General features: G+C 44.7%; 1 protein-coding gene across 2 annotated transcripts; it reads left to right on the top strand.

Annotated features, from left to right (window-relative positions):
- The first annotated feature begins 222 nt into the window (after positions 1 to 222).
- med30 (mediator complex subunit 30) lies at positions 223 to 22974 on the top strand. 2 transcript variants are annotated; one of them, XM_086136421.1, is made up of 5 exons: positions 223 to 287; positions 828 to 1064; positions 3107 to 3265; positions 7494 to 7601; positions 22404 to 22974. In XM_086136421.1, exons 2-5 carry the CDS (start codon positions 873 to 875, stop codon positions 22497 to 22499), a joined length of 555 nt encoding a protein of 184 aa, XP_085992547.1. In that variant the 5' UTR covers positions 223 to 287; positions 828 to 872; the 3' UTR covers positions 22500 to 22974. The 2 variants fall into 2 exon arrangements, with proteins under 2 accessions (XP_085992547.1, XP_085992546.1); XM_086136420.1 differs by having other exon boundaries at positions 247 to 287; positions 892 to 1064.

Raw genomic sequence — 22974 nt, 5'->3', positions numbered from 1 at the left:
TGAACCGTAACGCTCCAAATGTTCTCTTCAAAATGTAAAAAGGAGATAGAAAACTCTCAAGTACAGTCTATGGATCACTTCATGTTGGACGAGTGTTAATTAGTCTTTCCACTAATGGCCTCACACCAAGTGGGTCCGACTCCACGAGCCGTATTCCATGACTTATAATATTATTTGTGCGTTTCTATTTCTGCCGTTACGGTTTCAGACTTCTCGCGATACTTCCACCGTCCACCACAACTGAGAACTTGACATGCAATCAACACGGACACATTATCGCCACACAGGTAATATAATTTATTGTCAAACGTGTTACTTCACATTTCTTAAACGTTATAAGCTGTGTTAAAGTTTTGTTTAGAGAGCCAACGACTCCTAAAAACTGCTGTCGCCTTTTCTGGCTCTTCACTCAGCTTTGATAACAAACGCTCCACTTTTGCATTTGGAACTACTCCTAGCCTTTGCTTCGTCCTCGTGTTTTATGCCGGTCGATTGTGTTGTTCTCTATTCACGATGTCATTTTAACGACTTTTACTGATCCAATGACACTTTAAACAGATTCTACTTTACGAAAGAACTTGATCCTGAGCATTAGCTGACCGAAAGTGATTTTCCTCTTCTACTCCCCCCCCCCCCCCCCAAATGACGTTTAATTGACCCTTATTTGTCCCACTTCACCCATCTTTCAAATCTCAAACACGTTTTAATTGCATTTGATGGTTTGCTTGTAGTTCAATCATGCTGGATGGTATTTACGAAAATTCAAGTCTCATGTTTTGATGAAGGGCAAAAAGTTCGAGTAACCTGCAATCTTCCATTTGATCAAGGCACATAAGGGTCTGAACCGCTTCAATCATCAACCTGCTGTCTTCATGACAACCCCTCCACTAGTGTCACCTTTTACCGGGCAGCCACCGCCTCAGCAACAGCAGCAGCAGCAGCAGCAGCAGGCCCAGGCAGCCCGTGATGTCAACACGGCTTCGCTGTGCCGCATTGGCCAGGAGACAGTCCAAGATGTTGTCCTCAGGACCATGGAGATCTTCCAGCTCCTCAGGAATATGCAGGTATCTCCACCTTCCTCTCTATGCTTGCTAATCACTTCATTAATAAAGCAAAAGTAGACGGCACACTTAGAGCAAAATGTGGCACGGGCACACTTGACATCCATTGACCATGGCGACCCGAGGCAGAAATGCTCTGTGACTCTTAGAGACTCTGAGAGTCTCTCCAGAGCAGATAAAGTTCACCCTTTTTTTGTCCAGACTGGAAATAAATGACACTTTCTTGAAGCCACTACTTTTAACAAATTTAACCCTAAGCAAAAAATAGAGTGAGCGTTCGATTGTGGAGGCCGCGTTTCATCAACTACCTTGCTGGTCATGTGTTTGGCGGAGAACAAGGCGTGGGAGTGATTATTATGTAAACAAGTCCCGATGTTGCATAAAAGTTGGGTCGAATTGCAAGCCGGCTGGCTCGCAAGTATGGATGAATGATTTTGAATGATTCTGTTCCCATATATATATATATTTAACAATTTAACAATCTGGCATCCCTTCACTGGCTCCCCATTCATTTTAGAGTTATTTTCAAGATCCTCTTATTTGTTTTCAAATCTCTGAATAATCTCGCGCCACCTTACCTCTCTGAGCTCATCCGCCCCTACACACCTGCCCGGCGCCTCAGGTCTGTGGACCAGACTTTATTAGAAGTACCAAGAACTAAACTGAGGCTCAGAGGGGATCGAGCCTTTTCTGTTGCTGGTCCCTCTCTCTGGAATGACCTCCCACTAAACATTCGGCAAGCCTCCTCGCTGCCCATCTTCAAAACCCTCCTCAAAACTCACTTGTATTCTTTGGCATTCGACTCAGCATGACTTAGATTTGTTCTTGGTTTTACTGTTTGGTGCTTTCTACCGCCTTTATTACCGATTTGTCTTACTGTTTCTTTGTATGCAGCGATGGCTGTTTGAAAGTGCTCTATAAATACTGTTGACTTGACTTGACTTGACAATTTCAAGCAATACATTAATCTATATACAATATCAGTTATCTCTAAATGTTTTAGCTTTATAGGTTAGGCTTATCGTTAAAAGCAAATGAGCTATGAACGAATATGAAAGACTAATTCAAACTGAATTATAACAGGCCAGCCGATTCCAACTTCTGGCATCACTCCGTTGGCAAGGTCCCTTCAAGTTACACATTCAATGCACAATAATTCATATATTTTATTTACCTTTGAAGAAAGCACAATGTATTTTTTTTACCCCTTCTTTAAATAACATAAAATTGTAATATTTTGCGCGCTCAGTGGTACGCCTTAGTGGCCTTTAAATAGATTCCAATGTTGAACAGTAATTTGGGATGAGTGAACAGCGCTATGAGCTTGGACCTTATTAAACTCCAAAGTCCCTTGACTTATGAGTTTTAATATATTTTAGCCATGATTTTTTTATTTTTTATTTTTAGCCGCCTTAGTATGCCTGATCGCTGCGTGCTCAAAATGCAGCTCAGCTTTGATCGTGTCCTGACAACGAGGTCGGCCTGCGTTAATCATGGATGACTTCCTGCTTCTGGGAAACCGCCAATCCTGCCACATACTCAAGTCACAGCCCACAAAGATCCGTACAAACCGCCCTCAACTGCAGAATGGCCGCACACTGGATTATTATTTATTATTATTAGTTTTTTGATTTACTGGTTTTCTTTACAACCCACAAAAGATTTTCATCTTCCCTCTCCCTCCCTGCTTATCTCTCATTGTGCCTTCTTGTCTGTCGAGTTCTTTTATATTTCTCTAATAGTCGCGCTTCACCTCATTTGCCCCGAAGGCAGGCTTTTGTCACGTTATGCAAACACTTCATATCAGATGCGTCTCGTGTTTTCCCCTCTGCAATTGTTTCCCTCATATTTCCACAAACGTCCTCCTTTCATGCCGAACGGGTCTGTCATTCTTAGACGGCGAGGAAGGCGATTCAGAAATTGCAATGAAGCCGCATCTATTTTGTACGAGTTGGAGGATTACTGCAAATCAGAGAGCGCTTAGCAGTCATTGGGGATCGATGCGGGCCTTTACTTAACACGTCATTTCTCCTGGTCCCTCTCAGCTGCCTAATGGAGTCACTTACCACCCCAACACCCACCAGGATAGACTGGGAAAACTGCAGGAGCATCTTCGCATGCTTTCCGTGCTGTTCCGCAAGCTGCGCCTCGTCTACGACAAATGTTCCGAAAACTGCGCTGGGCTGGACCCGATACTTCCAGAGGTACGACTTGTGGGGGGAAAAAAATAAAAATACAAATATTGCAAACATGAGTCCAAAGCAACAGAAGTTGATTTTTGTCACACGGTGCTCAGTTTTTACTGAAACCTCCCCAAAAATGTCAAACAAAACCAGCAAAGACAAAAATTTGGGTTGGGACGAGTTAAGATAAGAAAACCTTTATTTGTCTCACAATGGAGAAATTCCCAATTTACAGCAGCAAAATTACGAAAGGGAGAAGTCGAAGAACAAAAAGTGTAGAAATAAATCTAAATGATAAAATATAGATATTAGCATATTAAAAATGGCTGAGTGGGGGTGGCTCCAGCCTCTGGACCAAAATCTTCTCATATTCAGCCAAATGCTTCAGAACTCATTGGGTGGTGCTTCACAGTGCAGATGGACAATAACCCGAAGCGTGAAAGCAACTCGCTTTTTTTTTTCTTCTCAAAACAAAGAAGTGGAATATTATATAATGGCTCAAGACTAAATTGAAGTCAAAGTGCCCCACGAACAAGCAGGAGTTGAAGACAGAGAGGCCTGGCAGAGTGTCACCAGGAATTAAATCGAGCGCTCGGCGATGTCCGCTATATGTGTTCCAGACTTTTGGATTGGCAAGCAAATATTAAAGTGCGCAAGTTTGATTTACGATTATGTATGTCCCTTAAAAAAAATTAATAAAGAGGCATATACTGTATACAGACGGGCACCCGCAGACAGCCACACTGATCTTTATTTTGCGGGGGCTCTTATCTACTCCCTCTAGGTCTTTCTTTTCTATGCTTGCAGCAGATCCAGTGGGCCTCTCAGGTGAGTCCCCCAGCGTGTCTTTTAGGCCGGTTACGGTCCGCCATCCACCTTGCGGAGCAGCAGCACTTTAAGCTCTGCTGCACTTCCTCAACGCATGCCTGACCAGATGCACACCGATGCACACGTGGGTCGCGTCCCACTCGTAGACTTGCATGTGTGCACTCTAGGATGTTCAAGGTGTTTCACAAACAAGACACGCACGCCCCCGGCTTGTTGGTCATACACCGTGCAAGGGGGGGGGGCGAAGATCCATACAAGCAAGACTTTTTGATCAAATTTCAGACTATCGCTGACCCGCAAAATTTCTACAGTTGGGCTTACAGTTGATCCCTTCTGAGAACGGAGGATGTGAGAGATCAGTCCCGAATTGGAGCAAATCTTCCATCGTTGCCACTTTCTACTCTTTGCGCCATAAAGTCTATTTTTCTCCGAGGCATTTTTGAGAAGGACTTTGGTGAAAATTTCTCTGTGGTTAAAGTCAGCTGATGGATTATTATAACTATCGATTCACTTTCACGTCCATCCGGCCGTCGTCAGAGGCGAGTTGGAGCTTATCTTGCCTGACTTTGGTCGAGGGGTACACACTGGAGTGGGCATCTTAGGGAATTTTGAATCGTCGCGTAACATACGAGGCATGTTGTAGGAATGTGGGAGGAAGCTGGAGAAAATCCTGCACAAGCTCAGGCAGACAGCTTTTTTTTTTTATTCCCTCCTCAGTTCATCCTCGTCTGTTTCTCCCCTGAGTTTGACAGCCCGGGACCGTCATTGTCGTGGCGTGAACCTTCAGTGATGAAAGTCCTCCGGATTTTCCCGGAATGGCGGATTTTGAAATTTTCATGAAAATTGAGGAAAAATTGCCTAAAATTCATCCGGATATTAGTTGACAACATTGAACGAACACGCGTTTGAGTTCGTTGTTTTGCTTTCTCGAACGTCGCCATGTTGAGGCACTAACACTAGTAACAGTAAAGAGGTTTTCGTCTCTTTATAAACACACTTGCTAAACCCCAGTGGAACGAATAAAAGACGCCGTGGACAAGACATTTGTAAAAAAAAAAAAAAAAAAAAGATATTTGGACAAATACACAGATTGGCAGAAAAACGTGCACGTCCGACTTCGAGCGTCGCCTCGGCTAGCTTAGCTTAGCTGTTGCCGTATTGCGTCGGCGCTGATTGGTTGAAACCAAAAGACCGCGCGCGCGTGCGTCCATGTTGGCGCTGACGCACGCACAGCAGAGAGCAGCGGACTGTCGACCGCTGAGGCGCGCTTCGCTTGAGGGCCGTCGCTTCAACAGTAAAACCCTCGCCTCGCATTCTCATGGCCTCGCCATATCTCGGAGATTTCGAAATTTCGGCGAGAACGGAAGCCACGTGCGCATATAAAAGGAAGATTAATCATTGAATGTCGAGTATTTGAATAGCGTTTTGTGTAAACTAATTCATGCGTGATCGGCCAGGTATATATATATATATATATATATATATATATATATTTTTCTCCTGGAATTTTCAGCAAAGTCCACTTTCATCTCTGTTCATTTCATCATCCGAGAAGTTATTTTTCTTCTTTGTGTCAATAAAATGCTCTTTCGCTCCCGCAGCGGCTCCGCTCGGGGCTGGCCGGCAGTAGCGCAGCTCACATGCTCACCTAGGACAAAGCGTTGTTGATCTTGGCCCCCAAGCATGCGCACCATTTATCATCCCGGACGTTTTTTGGTGCCTGCCTGACAGCCGCTCACCACTGGCTGCCCCAAACAGGAAGAGGAATCAATGACTCAGGCAGCGTGACCTCATTGCAGCCCAATTTGCAACAGACCCGATTAACGAACAGCTGGGCCAAAGGCACGTCGGCGTTTTTTTTTTTTTTTTTTTTTTTTCCTTTCCAGCTGTCGTCGCCGCCTAATTCTCAAGCCCTTACATACTGGTGTCTTTTTCTTCCCTTTTTCCTGCTCCTAGTCTTCCAGCCTGAATCCCGTTTGGCTTTTCCCTCGAACCGTTTCCTTCACGTTCCTCGGCTTGTGCTCCTGCCGTCTCCTTTCCTTTTTGTTATTTACTACTCAGGTTATTTCCCACTTTTCTGTGATATAGCAAGGCAACCTGGTGAACTTCATGAGCCCATTCTTCTCTGTCGAGGCAGGAAACCACATCCATCTTTTCATGGGGGAGGCGGGGGTTATGACTCACTGGCACACACTCGCGACACTCGTCATCCATCTTCGCCCCCCCCACCCCCCTCCTCGCTCAGCACATTTTACCCCCCTCGCACACGCCAGCTGCCAAAGTCAGGCCAGAACCTTTTTAAAAAAAAAAAAATCTTTTCAGTTTAGTGCAATTAAAAAAAAAAATTGCCCCCCCCCCCCGCAACCTTCCCTTCTTGAACCAAAGACAAGCTCACACTTACGTCTAACATCCTGCTCATATCCTTGCTCCCATCTCCCCGAGAGTCCGAGGTCGTATTGTGGGAGGCTGGCCAGACGTAGGCCAGAGAGCACAATATTATCTGCATGTTTGTATCTTTTCTCAGGCTTTCTCAGTCGACACATATTTGTCTCTTTGTTTAAAGTCATTTCTCCCACTGGCCTGCACTGCTGTTTCGGCTCTCTCTGGCTATTCATCCTTTCCACTTGTCTGTTCTATTTCTTCTACATCTTTGATGACCACGGTCTCCATTCAGTCACGAGTCAATTATTGCTCCGGGCTCTTGCAGGTTTCTTTAATCAGTTTCCACACCCACACGGGGAGCTTTCATGTTGTTCCCGTGTACTCTAGTTTCCTTCTGTGTTCCACAACCACGACCGTATGGCCCCTTGCTCGCTGTGCGACAGTATAGAAATGCAATTGATGACCCCAATGCGAAAGAGAAGTGTTTCAAAGAAAGGTTCAAGTGAGCCCTGTTGCACTTTTTAAAATTTTTTTTTTTTTTACCTATTGTCAGAAACATGACGGCCGTATGTAAACTACCGTCGCGGGAGACTCTGATACTAAGCACGTCCGAAGCGAACTGCTTGAAGCTTCTTGCATATCACTCCCGCCCGTAGTGTGGCCAGGACAAGGTCAAGCACACGGGGGTGTTTAAAAATGAATGAATTTCCTCACTTTCTGTCCTGCCTTTCGCGATGTTCTCGGGAGTGCAGGAGACATACCTTGCACTCAACAAGCTGACACCGAATCCCCATTTTCACTCCTGCGCCGGCACTACATAGCCCCGTAAATGCAGCATTTGAACCTATAATTGCACTCAAACATAAAAGTGATGCTTTTTATCCAAGAGAGGCATAAAGGAAACCGCCTTTTAATTCTTTCAACATTGGCAGAGATTAAAAATCTGCTAGGACATGTCTGATCATAATTATCCAGTGGAAGCTCAATAATATGCGGCTGCCTGTTTTTATATTGTTGTTGTTGTTCCTTTCCATTCCAGCAACTGATACCCTTTGTGGAAGATGACGGCACCAAACATGACGACCACTCGGCCGGCCAGAACCGCCCGACCGCCGAGGACAGGAGAGAAATCCAGGAGGTCAACAAGGTATTGTTTTGTTTTGGAGCCGCACTCTCAGGGTTGCACGCATGAAGTTCCAGCCAGAGGTGATCAAACGACAAGGTCGGCTTTCGGAAACAATTCAAACCGATGCGGTTCCCTTGTGCTGTGATAGTGTTTCATACCGTGAACCTTTATCACTGCCTGTCATTCACGGAGGCCGCGTGCTGGCGTGGACAAGGTTGCTCGAATATCGAGTTAAATAGAGCTGAGAGTCTTCCCCGAATAACTTTTTATTTGTATTTGATCCACGCTTTAAAGAACCTTTTGACACGTAGGACGTGATCACTTCAGCGCCCTGTGCTTTTCCGTATCTCGCCACTTTTCTGTGAGATATTTTGCCGCAAGGGGGAAATCGGTCCAGTCCTCCAGTCACCTAATAAAATAATCAAGTCAATACATCTTTTTTTCCTGACCTTTGAGACACGTGATGAAGGCCGCGTGGGGAATGCAGTTCCTATCAGGCTACGCTGTGGAATTTAGGGAGGAAATGTGCCTGACTGACTTGTTTGAGGATAACCCCCCCCCCCCCCCCCCCCCCCCACCTGAGGCAGCGAGCTGGATGAGAACACATACGGTAAATGTAAAAGTTATCTTTTTTCCCCAGTAAACCTGGGGTTCTACCAGGTGGATCATTTGGTTTTGTTTGGAGTAGGTAGGTGAAAACGGGGGAGAAAAAAAACGCATTTTGCTTTCTGGGTCGTTGTCTGTCTCTCGGTTGTTCCGTAGTCGAGTGAGAAAAAGCAAATATTTTTGCGACGTGTTTTGAATGGTAATGATATTTTCAATAGTCGATAAGACAAAACTGCCTTCGTCTAGATGAATAACTCCCAAACGCCACTTATTGCGTTCATTATCCTGACTTTGGTGTGAATCTTTTTTTTTTTTTTTTTGCACATCTAATGCATGACACTTTTCAGCATTCCTATACGCCATACGACTTTTGTTTACGTGTTGTAAAACTGGTACAGTATGCTTCATCAAACTACACAGAACTTCAAAACGCAGAACTCGATATATAATTCCAGACAGCAGACACCAGCCAAAAGATTTGTCTTTTTTTAAAAATTATTTTTAGCTGAGGCGTTTTGACTTTTCGAGTGGCCTCAAATGTCAGCACACTCTTAAGAGCTTTTTCAAATGTGTTGCCTGTCAAATGTGTGTGTTTTTTTTTTCCCCCGCTCCGGACTGATAGAGGGGGCCTGCGACGCGCAGCGCAGATAACGCTTCTTTAAACCGACACGCTTCGTTGTCAGTCAAGTCTGAAAGTCTTTGTACAGATTGCATCCACCATCCTGTAAAATTGCGTCCACGCCACACATTTTTGAACGGCGCAGATAGAAAGCTGACCAAACAAACTGGGGGTGTGAAACAAGCCGCGCGGTCCTTTTCATATGAAAACATGTAACAAAACAAATTGCTATTTTATCAAAATCCTTTTCTTAGAAGGCAAAAAGTCTCTGTCAATCCCTCCCTCGGCGTTGCATGCCGTTTGCCGCCGCAGATTGCTTTTTTGCCACATTGGTTCATTTTCTTGTCTCGTTTCCAGCGAGCAGTGCCGTTCCATTTGGTTTGGCACACATCGGGTTTATTGCTTTCTGTATTGTCAAAATGTCAGTGTCAAGGGGCAGCGGTAGCTCAGTCCCTTTGTTGTTGGAGCGATGGCAGTCTGCCAAGTGATCTTAAATTGTCAGGTCCTGGTCGCACATTTAGTCCATCTTTCCAATTTTCCATCTTATGTTTCGTCTCCGGCAAAAACAAAGGAAATGACATCACCGGACTGAAAAATGGCAATTTGAACAAAATCGATTTGTGCTGCTGTGAACGACGCCGACAGCGCAATTCGCTTAAGTCCCAGCTAGCCTGGAACGACAGCTCCCAGCTCCCGTGATGCCTCTAGCGTGAAACCCGGTGTGCAAAATATTGGAAGATGCCAAGCCTGAATCGGTTCTGGCAGTTCTCCTGAAGCTAAACCAAACCACTTTATCGTTGTGCATTTCTATCTCTGCGTGCACACTTCATTTCCATTCCTTTTGCGACCTTGTCGAAAGAGCCAATATCCAGTTGAAGGAAGCCGATTCTGCCAATGCCCAACCAAATTTTAACTCTTGTCTTGGGCAAGGTTAAGGGGGCGAAAAAAAATTGGAACGATCGTGTATGGCATCTGCCCAAATGTGGCACGCTGAACCATTTCACCCTCTCGCATTGTTTAGGGCCCAAGTCGGGAAGCTAAAAGTTGATACAGAAATAAATACGCGCCATAGGTAAGTTTACCTCCCTGCAGTTTCCATATTGGATCAAAGTGCAGCGGTTATTGATATATGGAGTTCAACGTAGGTTCAGGTGAAGCCCATCATAGTCTTTTAGCTTCCCTTTATCTACCGTGGATGTGTTTTGTTTGTGGATGTACTGAATGAATGAGAGCTTTTGTTCTTTCTTCAGTGCAAATGGAATTTTTTTTTTCTTTTTTCATTCGCACACATTCCCTGTGTGTGTGTGTGCGCGTGTGCGTATACGCAGGTTGAATCCCCTCTGTTTCTTCCCTCCCTTTACGTGCATTTGCCGCGCCTCTGTTCAGATATTGCATGGCAGGCCGCCTGAGTGCGCCGCAATGATAATGGTCCTAGGTCAGTCGTGTCAGCAGCAGCAGAGAGGAGAATTGGTTATTTTTAAGAGCTGCGCAGCAGCGCTCCCCTGGCTGCTTTTAAATGTTAACACAACAGGGAAACATTGAGGTGAAGCCTGAGCTCAGCTGTGTTCCGCTTTATCCCGAACAACATAACAAAACATACAGAACAGCATTTTAACACAATGGCTGAAAAGGCCTTGGAATACAAAATTTGTTTCCCCTCCTTTTTGTATTGCTGTACCTTGAATAAAAGCATTGAAAACATACAGTAAATAAAAGAAAAACACACACACAACAAAAAGCGCCCCAGTGAAGTGGAAATGGCCCCTATTAAGACTCTGCTCTACAAAAGAGATAAATAACCTTGTTTTGAAACGCGACCTTCCCCCAATGCGACGCATTAGCATGCAAATTGAGTTCTGTCAAATCATCCAAGTCGACAGTATGGCGGTTGAGAAGACTCCAAGGAAATTTGCTCTCGGCAAGTGTTATCTATGACACTTGGAAAGAACTTTTGTTTTCGATTCGAATAGATAAAAGCTTTCTTCTACGTCAGCATGCAAACATTCTCCTGAACACGGTCATGTGTTTGTTTGGCAGGTTTCATGCTGAGCTTGCTCACCATGCCAGTTTTAGGTGGTTGCCTGGGCAGCATGAAAAATATTTTTCTTTTGTGTATGGTGTGCCAAAAGCAGGTCAAGGTTTTAGTGGCCCTCTTTTATGTATTGAGGTCTTGACATTCTATTTTATGCACCTTATAATGCAGTGCACCTTGCATATGAAAAAGGTTTTCAAATACAGTCAAACCTCGGTTTTCGAACGTCTCTGTTCTCGACCAAATCGGTTTTCGACCAAAAATTTCGAGTCTTTTATGCCTCGGATTACGACCGAAAATCGGTTCTTGACCAAACTGAGCGCACTTGAATGCGCCACTTGACTGCGCCACTTGACTCCTCTCGCCTTCCTTACACGAGGAAGTGACGCTTCCTCGAGTAGACAAGGAGGTGACGCTTCCTCGTGTAGCGTTCCATTTTGAGCAGACGTGTTCAATAAAGATTTTTTTTTTTTTAAAAGAGCGTGGTTTCATTTTTTGAACAAATCGGTTCTCGAACAGCCTTCTGGAACGGATTATGGTCTAAAACCGAGGTATGACTATTTATTATAATCATTGAAGGTGCTCCTTATAAACCGTAGCGCCTTATAGTGCGGAAAATCCGGTAATTTTATTTCCCAATAATGATAAAGGTCCTGATATATTTCTTGCTTAAAATTACATGAAGCGAACGGCAATATTATGTGTTCTTTTCTCCATCCATTTATAAAATGCATATAAGGTTCAGATGGGCGACTCCAGTGAAATGGGGGGGGGGGGGTCGGGGGGGTCTTTATAATCATGTTCATTATTTCTCCGTTCTAAACACTTGGTCCAACCCAAAGGACGAAACTCCAATTTTTATTAGATGAGATTCCTTCTCTGGCCCTTGAGTGTGCGCCCCATGTGTTTGAACATATTTAGCTGTGATCCCCCCCGGGCTTCCCAGCTGCACATTAAGGCAAGCAACATGGGCAGCAAGCTTTGGGGAGTTAAAGTGGTTAGTCCGATAAACAGAGTAAAGATGCAGCAGGACAAGGGAAGCAGATGTTTGCAGCCGGGGTCACATCTGCTGCAGTTGCTTCAGCCAGATCGGATGGCTGTGGATGAAGCGGGGATTGGGGTTGGGGTAGGGGGGGGGGGGGAATGGGAGTAAATGGGAGTGGAGTGAGATAGCGGAGTAGAGGGAAGGCGATAAAGGAGGAAGAACAGGCTTGCGAGAGAGATGAATTGACGTTGCGCGGGTAAAAGGGTTGACGGAGAAAGAGGTGAAAGATTTGCGATAAGAGTGATAGAAAGGAGAAACATGGATAAATAGCCTGCTGATGGCTAAAGGCAGAAAGAGAAATGGACTATCAGGGGTTGGAAGAAGGATGGATGAGCAGATAGCGGCTGTCGGGCTGAGCGGCGACAATTTTGAACCGAAGGGTAAAAGAATGACGAAATGTTGGGCCTGCGCCCCAAACAAACGATCGTGGTGAGCGAATCCGACATTTGAGTTTTGGAAATGGCATGCGCGCAGGAGAAGCCCGGTTCAGATTGATGAAAGAATGTATTGATGGATGTGCCGACAGCTGTGGGTTGTCAAGTCAATCCGTTTGATCAGGAAATAACCGGCGAGTGATAAAGTTTAGTTGCAGCAGGGCAAATAGAATCTTGGATAGATGATTGATGCCGAAGTGAAAAGAGAAGCGTCGGTTTTTAAGTCACACACATGTACCGTCGTTAAAATTCAGATCACGCCTCCCCCATTTTCAAGACAAGAATGATTCGATCGCTCGTATGATTGATGTACAGGTAAAAATCAGACGCTTCATGGCTGTGAATTTACACATTCGTTGTTTCTGGGGTAAACGCTGTCGGACGTTTGCTTTTACTTATTTATCAGATTTTTTATTTTTATTAAATGAAACGGTTATCCGTGACCCATTAAAAAAATTGCTCTGCAACAAGACAAATATGACAAACAAATACACGGTTGTCATCGTACTACCGGCGATAGAGCAATGACGTTACGTCGATGGGAAAAGGGTGATAAAGTGCCCGCGTAAGAGGATTTTCCAAATCATAAGTATTTTCTTCATGCTGGCCTCAAGAGTCGGATAACCTTGGAGCAGGCTGCCGTCTTGTTATTATTCGACAGGAGAGAGTGGTGTGAGGCAATCCATTGAAGTGGACGCTCCCGAGACACTATCACGGTAAACAGCAGTGTCGATTTGACATCGCATGTCCACGCTTTCCAATCCCTCACTAATCCCCCCGTCTGGAGCCACGGCATAAACAAGAGACTACCTGAAAAAGACCACAACACAATTGAAACCCGAAATGGGGACAATACATTGTAGGAATAACAGCTGTGTGACGCATACCTACTTTGATGCTATTTTGATGGTTTGGAAGCTACTCTCCGACCAATTTAGTTTCAGATAACACCCAGGCTAAGAAGAGCAAGCCTTTTTAAAAATGATTATTCTCGTTCAAACTTTGTTTCTTCTGGCAAAGAATGGGAATGTGGAGCGCCAGGAGAAGCATTTTAAAACGGTATACGTACGTACGATAGTTTCGGCACGTAACACGCTGCGAAAATGCGTCCTATTCCTCCGCGTCAGGTCTCGATTAACTCATTCAAACCCATTGACGTCTAAAAGCGTCAAGTAACGCATCGTCCCCACCTCCCCATGACGTCTGAAGGCGCCAATCACGTTTTTTTCATGGGGGAGGGTGCAAGAGAGTCTGATGCAACTTCTCACTGAAGGAGCAGGCTTGACTGCAATAGTAAAAAAATGGCCCGCAGGGGGCAGTAGTGCAAAAGTCCACCATTGTTCAATTTGCACTTTCGTTCATAGTTCAATAGTTTTATGTGCAAATCAATTATTTTGCTATAAAAACATTTTTGTAATGGTGTTTTGTAGGAGGAACACATTATTGAGGTATTGGAGCTGTCACAAAAGCTGTGTTGTTTATATAGCCGTAGAACTGAAAATTCTGTGGGCCTTGCAAATCAGTCAAAATTCAGTAACATGTCAGGGATTGAGGGGGTTGCTCCAGTGAAAAAGGGCGGTATTCAATGAGTTAAGGTAGGCAGTGATTTCCTTTTCACAGACTCTTCTATCTACTTTTATTTTTCTGTTTCGTTCACGTTAGGGGTCGCTGTGGCTGTTGCTCTTCATGGCTTGTGTACGTGCGTGCTTATGTATGCGAACGTGGCGTGTATGCGTGCATGTGCGTTAACGGGTCGATCGCCGGCAGTTCGTTGGTTGTAAAGTAGATCCCCAAAAAAGGTCGGGCACCCCTGCTGGACAAAGACGAGGCGCCGAGACTGTTGACATTGGTCTACAGCCCCTTAGCCAATCAGGATGAAGAACACAATGCACTGTAATAAAAAGCCTGAAAATGCACACAAAAAAAAAATCTGTGAACTTTGCAGCGTAAATCTTTAGCGTGTACATCTGCCGCATATGGTTAGCATCCATAAAAGTAAATGCAATCGGCAAGAATCGGCCAAATGATGGACCCTCAGTCGAACTCTTAAACTACAGAGTCAAAAGGTATACAAATTGCGTAAAATGGATAAGCCAGCACTGGGTCCAAAAGGGACCGCGGCAATGCTGGGTAATTCATACTCAGTGCATTTGATTGTGGATTTGACCCAACAGGTTGGGTCCGGATTGTGATCAAATTCTGGGTAACAACTACGAACCCATAGTGATAAGATAATGCCACTAAAGGTTACCAGTAGGACTGCAGCTAACAAAAGTTAAAAGAGAGGGTTGGCATGGGGTGATAGAGAAGAGGCGGATAGATGAGCCCTTTGTGTTGGTGTCTGGATGCTCTATGGGGCGTCTTGGTTCTGAGTGATAGTCTTGCTCTTGTTATCTGTCGATTGGGGTAATTGCCGTTTGTCGGAGTCTGGCTGACGGATGGCGATGCGATCTGGAGGAAGGATGGCAGTGTAGGAGTAGGTAAGAGGGCCCCCAAACCTATCGCTCGCCGCAAGTGTCTTAACTGGGAAGCAGACTTGGCGTGACAATGTGGATTTAAATTTAAGTACGCTTGAAAGTGGTGTGTAGAGCCCCCCCCCTCTTTTTTTTCCCTCTTTTTTGAGATTGTGCGCCTTTGCTCCATGCAGCAGTGTGCCAGACGATATAATCGCATCCAGTACGGGACTTGCTGCTTATGTATGAAGTTTCTGAGCGTGGTAGAAACTTAATAATGTTTGCATAAATATTTCAGTAGCATTAGCCATAATTCATTGGCGCCTAATGGGTTGCGATTGCTCAATCTGTGTGCCTCAGACCACTGGTGTGCTAGAATGTGATTGCGCATATCAATTCCAGGTCCTTATTCATATGCAGTGTTCTGATATTTTAAAAAAAAAGAAAATGCAGTCACACTCATGTGACCACAAATTACATCCTTCATGAATCGCCCGCATTGCTGGTCACATGCCAACTAGGACAGGAAACAGCATTTAACTTCCTGCTCATTTAGCCGGAACTTTGTCTGGTGCAGCCTTTTTTTTTTTTTTTTTTTTTGCCCGCCGTCTGCAGCAGCTCCTTTGCAAATATGTGGAAAGCAACCTTCTGTCTGACTGATGGACCGAGGGTGCTTTTTGCAGGGTGATTCATCGCGACTCTTGATAATCATTCCATCTGGCTCGTTGGACAAGGCGGTCTTGTCGTCGACACATCGCTTATCATTTTTGCCTTCGCCCGCGCTCCCTTTGCATGCGCCGTGTCTTCTCTCGGCTGCCTTGGAGATGAGCTTTTATCCCAAAGGGGGGTTGTCCTGCTGGACCTGTAAGACATGCACTCCCCCCTGCCCCCATCATTCCTCTACTGAGCATACCCCCCCCCCCCCCCCCCCCCTTCCCCGAGCTGAAGCCTGCCACTGCCACTTGCCTTGCGTTTGATTTGATACCAGCCTAAGTGTGAATAAATTCCTGTCACAGCCCATTAAGGAGGCCTTGGAGAGATCTGGCATATTATTAATTCTCCCCAGCTCCTCACTTTCGCGCCTGTCTACTCGTCGCTATCTCTCCCGCTCCCCTGCTCTTCTCATGCACTCTCACCCGTCTCCCTTTCCTCCCTCCCCTCCCCTTCCCCGCACTCACTCGCTTTCTTAATACCCTGTTAATTACCATGTCTGTTCACTTTATTCAAATGAGAAAGGGAGGAATTAAAAGAGGGGGGGGTGGGGGTGGGTGCTTACACTTTCAAATTGAAAAGCGATCCGTCCATAGCGTGATTTATTTATTTCTTTTTTTGTCTTCTCTCGCTCCTTGCAAACCTGGCACGGTGTTTATAATCTGGCGGCACTTCATTTTCTCTCAAAGCAGGTGGGTGAGCCTGTGGAAAAGCTGTTGATAAACAAACGCGACCCCTTAACTTGCCCACGAGACCCCGGAGGGGCATGGCTTGACGGCTGCTCCTCGTTCTATATCCATTTGCCCCCTGCTGTGCCCCCCCCCCCCCCTCCTTCTCTGCATCTTTCTTTTTCCATCCCTCGTTCCTGCCATTGCCCCCCCCCCCCCCCCCAATCCTTGCCGCGATGTGCATTCTCCATATTAGTAGGCAGGTGCCCATACCTCAGTCTAATAAGACTAATGGGGCGCGGTCTCACGCGCCCCATTAGAGGCTGTGTGGATGCCAAGGGGGGGGGGGGGTTTAATTGTTTTGCCAAGGTCAGAAGGGCAGAGCGGCCACAAATCTCTCACCGAGGGAGACGCAGACAAATTTTCACTCCATCCAGCGCGTCCAGCGTCGGAGGAAACTCCCAATTATTCATGTTTTGACTTCCACTGCCATGTACAGTCAGCGCTTAAGTGCATTCGGTCCGTGTGTATATTAGCTCACAACGATTACTAACACGAAAACGAGGTCTTTGGCTCACGTGTGTATTTTTCACCTAATTTTTCAGGGATCGCCCTTCAAGCACAACTAAAAACTTAAAGGAAAGATAAAAGAAAAAAAATATATATGCTTTGATATCTAAAAGCATGACTCTATATCCGATATCGAAAGGTTCCGGCGCAGACTTGCGTAAGCATCAAACACACAAGTTCACATAAAAGGGATGAAGGAAAAGAAAGACGTTTTTAATTTACTTTGAAAAGGATTCACAACTTCAGGCAGTTCTCATGTCATCAGACTGGACCACTGGGAATCTGAACACACAATGGGCTTTTTACTTTGCGGTTGTTCTCACAAAACTGTTTTTAAATTAAACTTTTCGTGCAAACATCGGACATGGCCAAAGTTTTAACAGCGAAACAAAACATGACAATGATCAAATAGTATTAACACTCCCGACAATGAACAGCTTATCGTGATATCAGGTTCCAGGGTGCGTGAAAGGGTTAAAGGAGCAGAACGAATTAATCGACTTACGGGGAACCACCGTTGGCCTCTTGGGAACTTTGGCTTTCACCTAAACGCCAGATTTTCTTTTTTTCCAATGATTTTTCCCAATCTGCTGCAAACCTTCCACGACCCTTTTTTAAATTCCTTGACGGGCCGTGTTTATTTAGGCCGTGCCAGTGGTGCTCAGCTGGGGCTTCGATGATCTCGGCGCCTGACAGAGATCTCAATTCAAAGCGAAGATGAAGTTGGACGGCCTGTCTGCCCTCAGAGGGCTGAGCTTGTGAGTTAAAAAAAAAAAAAAAAAGGGCTACGCAGTCAACATTGCTATATTTTGCTCTGTTGTGCAATTCTGCTCAGGGTTACCTCCAATGCTTGGCAACCCGTCGCCGGGTTTAAAGCAACAATACCCCACCCACCACCCTTGCCCTCAATTATTAGCAGTGAGGACCGAATCAAAAAGGTAACGCCCAATCAATGGCTGTACTTGGCAGGCACTCCAGTGCTCAGCAGAGGCGGAGGGCGTGCCAACTCCCAGATCCCAAAAGGCTAAATTGATCAAACGGTGCGTTCTGCGCCAGTCAGCTGACACTGCAGTTGTTCCACCTCAATGCAGAGGACATATTGAGAGCACCCCGGCGGCGGGTGTATGCGGGGATGACAACATGCCTATTGTATTTCTGCCACTGCTAGAAGAGAAGGCTTTATCTGCTCCTTATAAAAATAAAAAAATAAAAAGGAAAAAAGGGCTTTAGTCCCCAAGGAAATATCAATCCAAACACACACTGGCACTTAAGTCCTCCCTTTGAGGAAAGCCATAAAGTTTATAAAGTCAATTAAGTTTTTTTCTTTTTTCTTCTGAACTGGTGGCAAATTGAGTCTGTTTGGCCTTGGCTCCCTCTGGGTCTACTATCAGATGGTTCGACACAACCCACTTAGGGTCACTGTTCCCTAGGCAGGCATCGAGCAGTAAGCAGCTTACTTCCACAAGTTTCACTTTGCCTAAAGTTTGCCAATTTGATGAGGATTTTAGTGCATGTGCAGTTTATTTGAAGGGGGCGGGGGGAATAAATCGAAAGAACCTGCCGTCAGATATTAGCCACTTTCCTTTACGCCGGTCCTGCGAAGACACAATCCAATTCTGCTCCTCACGTGATATGCGGCTTGTTGAAGCTTAGCTAACCCGTGAGTGATATTTTTCGTCATTTGTTTTTATTTCGGTCCTTGAAAATGGCTCGTGGCACGAAAACGTTTGACGTGTGCATTGTTCAAATGTCACGGCTGAGTAACTATTGAAATAATAAACACATATTCACGACATGCGTTTGGATGAAACCCGCCCGTAAAAATGAACATTGAGCCCCAAGTAGAAAACGGGCGTTCGTGTCGTCGTTCTGCTTCGACATGCTATCTGAGTATCGTTCGTTTGCAATTCCAAAACATTGAAACAAGTAGTTCTGTCTCATTCGGTTTTCCCTGATGACTGCGTGATTCTGACTGGCAAAACCGGAGCCCAAAAAGTCTACTTCTCGACCACTCTGCTCCTCTCCTCGCGTCTAATCCCTTCTCCTCACTCACAGGCACTTACACTTGTAATTCCCAGTCACATCCACAGAGTCAAAGCTGCGATTTGAGCTGCCAGCGACAGGGCGGATTAGCAGAGGAATCCTGAGTGAAAGCACATTTATGCTCCACTTGCTACATGCTCCTCCTCCCCCACTCGCCACTCGCTCCCTTTGCATGCTTGCCATCAAGCACGGGCACGTGATATTTGAATCTCATTCGTTTCCGACCCGCCGCCGCTATCTCAAAATCTCCTCTTCAAAAGGCAACGGCGGGGTTCTTAATACTCACCGAAAGCTTTTTGCTCTTGCTTTTTTTTTTTTAATTTAAATGAGGTAGATGCTGATAAATGACTTTATTCATCTTGTAATACCATTATAAGATTAGCGTTATTTATTATTTTTTTCCATTTTAACGGCGCAACAAACCCTCCCCAATCGGCTTTTAATGTGACGATAATACAACCCTAATTAATGGCGCGATAGCAATTATGACGCTTGATAAGCGTGACGATTTGACAAATCCCAAGTGTTAACCAATTACTAGTTTGATGCACCCATTGAAGAATGACTTCAAGCGACGCAGCCCGTCAACAGAAATCAACTTTTAATTGAAAGCGGCCTTCAAAAGGCACTTGAGTGCACTGGAGTTCAGATAAGAGATGTCTTAACACCAAAATGCATTGATTAGGAAATCTGAAGGGGGCCAGTGGAGCTGAAATGAAAAACTCTGTCACAAAAAACCCTTGTTCCTGGTTTGTTTGTCACCATCCTACTGAAGATCTTCGATCTGATTTGGACTCGGGGAGGAGGCAGCATGAGGAAGTCTTTCAGACAATGGTAGAAGAAGAGAGGATTGTTCAAAGTAACGCTCTTCCGCATAGCAAAATGTTCATTTTTTTAAAAACGATTACGTATTTTTTTTTAATGATGAAGCAACTGGGATCAAATCAGAGCTAACGTACGCATGTTGCGTCTTTGTCAATGTTTTCGGGACAAGAAGTGAAACAAATTATCATCATGAAAATGTTCATGGGACATGGTGTTCAAATAGTTGTACATTTGAACGGAACTCACAACACGAAAAGTAAAGAAATGTGTGTCTGGTAAATTATAACGGCACTTCTTGGCAGGAAGGCTAACTTTGGAAAACCCGCTTTATGACCCTGCTAAATGTTGCCACATTTGTAAGCAACAAACATTTGTGGGATTAGCACGGAGCCATGTCAGGTGTGTCCCATGTCAGGAAATTAGGCTAAAATGTTTAGCGTTCTTTTCCAAAGTAAAAGCGGGTATTTTGAAAATCTCTTTTTGGAAAGAAAAAAAAAAAGATCTGCTCTCCTGGAGGGCTGCAGAAATCTGAGAATATTTAAATTGTTTAAAATCACAAGCTGCCTTGTTCCTAAGAGCAGTCTGTATGCTTCTTTGCAGCACATTTCCTTTCAAGCGATCCCAAAAAGTGAGTCTATGAGCTTTTAAAGAAACACCATCGCAGTTCTGTGCTCTCTGGGGCATGTGAGCGGATATTACAAGTATCCATCTTGTGCTTGCTCCACTATCCATAATGCCCTGAAACATTTTAAGAATGCAAGGCACCACCCAAAGGCAACACTCCAACTCCCGTTTTGGAGGAGAGCAAACATCGTCTTTTAATTTGCTTATAATGTTAACTACGCATTTGCCGGCAAGCCCCAATCCTTCTTTGTAAATCGCCATTTACCCATTCGTGTGTTTGACATCTGAACCGACCTTCTTTGTTGAGGAGTCGCTGACCACCCTTCCAAGGCCGCGGGTCATGAGAAGCCTTTTACAGATTGAAAAGACATCAAAATATAGTTGGTGCGCTCAGCTGTTGCGAGACAAGGCAAAAGTGCACCTGAAGGATGCCTTTTTTTTTTTTTGTCTCTGTGCAACAGTGCCGCCAGTCTGCCTCAAAGGAGATGGTGTCAAGGTCCCTTCCTGGTACTTCTGAGGTTGTAAATGAAGTTGTTTATTTATTTATTTTTTTAAACCTGAAGTTGCTGTAAACCTGAAGAATTCTTGTGAGACTGGTATCGGAGTTATTTACATAGCCGCAAGCTTCGGTGAATGAGGGATTTGCTGCCTCCGTCGGTATCGCCAACTGTGGAAAATGCGAAATTTCATATCTGGCTTTTATTTCAAGTGCTCGGCTGCTTATGTGGCGCAAGAATGAAATGAGGCAAACGTTTTGCCTCCGAAGCCAAATTCACCCAGCTATGCTTGAAATTCTCATGACAAGTGCACTTAACTGTATGCACTTTCCTTTAAAAGCTTTAAGTGTGTGTGTGTGTGTATGTGTGTGTGTGTGTGGGGGCGGGGGGGGGGGTCAACAACACAGTGCTCTATTACCTGAAATTACAACGGCTCCGGATACTATCTCAGAAAAGGCCACGTTATTTCAAAAGCCGCTCATCAGCGTAATGAGGCATATCACGCAAAAGACACTCTCATACCGACGCACACGCACACACGCGTTCGCTCTCAGAATAAAATTCAAAGTCAAAGCGGGAGATAGCGAAAGGGAAAGATCTAGGCAAGAGTGTTCGTCAGAAGCAACGAGAGTCCTTTTAGAGAGCGAGCGAGAAACTGGAAGGCCTCCAAATGTACCACTCGGGATTATCTTCAAGGACAATCGGCTAAACGGTTCATATTAAGAGAGTGGTGTGAAATCGATGGCTCCAGGTGTTATCTGTGGGCCCGCAATTAGTCCCGGCAAAAGGAGCGTTACCGAGCGACGGCCATGGATTTCATTGCAATAGATTTCACTGCAGATACAGCACGTAACTATACACGGCAGATTAATGTTGCATTTGACAAGTGGGAAATACCTGCATTGAGTCAAGACGTCTGATAGCTGCATTCAAAACTGTCTGCCATTTGCGGGGGAAAGTAAAAGTCTCCAGAATAATCTAACATGGAGATGATGAAGCCTTTCAATCCACAGCTACGCGTAGATATGAGGTTCAGTATATTGCACGTTGGACCAGCATTCGTGACACGGTTAGACATAATGGCACTACTTCAGTCGCGGCCTTCGACATTTTAGCTGTCAATTTTTTGTGGATTTTAATGAAATGAAAATGAATCGAAGACGCTATGCAGTATGCGCAAATTCTTTGAAACGGTCTACATTACAAAAAGAAATGCCAAGCATGCTGTGGATTTTTTTTTGGCTGGCATTTATTTTATAATTACGTTATTTTCCGCATGACAAGGCGCTTCGGAGTATAAGGCTCACCTTCAACGAATGGCCTGTTTTAAAATTGTTTTGATATATTGGGCGCACCGCATTATAAGGCGCATAGAATAGAAGCTCCAATAGTGGCTGCGGTTGCGTTATGACTCCACTAGATGGAGCTACGCAAATGGTAATACAATATAATGCAGTTTTATTTATATGGAGCCTTCACAACCGCTGCAGTTGTAACAAAGCGCTTTAGAGAACATTTCAAATACTACGTCCAAGAAATCCGAATATTGATCCAAATATAAGGTGCATCGGATTATAAGGCGCACTGTTGGAAAATACGGTACTCCCACAATTAGTTTTTTAATGGTGGGACCCCCCCCCCCTCCCAAAAAGAAATCAGCCACATAATGTGCACCTTGTCTCGCTTTTTACGACAGAAGCTGAAGCAGAAGAACCAACAGTTGAAGCAGATCATGGATCAACTTCGCAACCTCATCTGGGAAATCAACTCCATGTTGGCCATCCGAAGTTGAGCCCACGCCAGAGTTTATAAACCCGCACACTCGCACCCTGAGGAGATCTGGACCCATGAAGAGGCCGCAGATTTGCTGAGGTGGCACTTTATTTCCGGAAGGAAAGTGGATAGATGAAGATGACATGGTGTCACGCCACCGAGAGATGAAAATAGGCAACCAAAAAAACAAACAAACAAAAAAAACTCAGTGGTGATATGTTGTCTACCTCGAAATTCGACATTTCTAATCGGTATTGATTTTAAATTCAACTCCATTTTTTTTTTAATCGCAATACATGCAATCTATTTAATCCTCTCATTTTGTGTGACTAATCCGTTTAACTGTCCTAAATGTTTCAATTCTAATCAACTCAAGTCTTGAAATGAGGCAAGCATACATGTGGTTAATTTCTGACATTTTATTGATTTTTAAAACTTAAAATTTCAATGGATGTAAAAGCCAACACTTGACCAAATTAAAAATATTGAATCAA

Source organism: Hippocampus guttulatus, chromosome 18 (genome assembly GCF_054856545.1).
Source record: "Hippocampus guttulatus isolate MCC_2025c chromosome 18, RoL_Hgut_1.0, whole genome shotgun sequence".
In the NCBI taxonomy this organism is placed as follows: Eukaryota; Metazoa; Chordata; class Actinopteri; order Syngnathiformes; family Syngnathidae; genus Hippocampus; species Hippocampus guttulatus.
The sequence above is the reverse complement of the archived record's forward strand: the minus strand, read 5'-3'. Positions and strand labels throughout refer to the sequence as shown.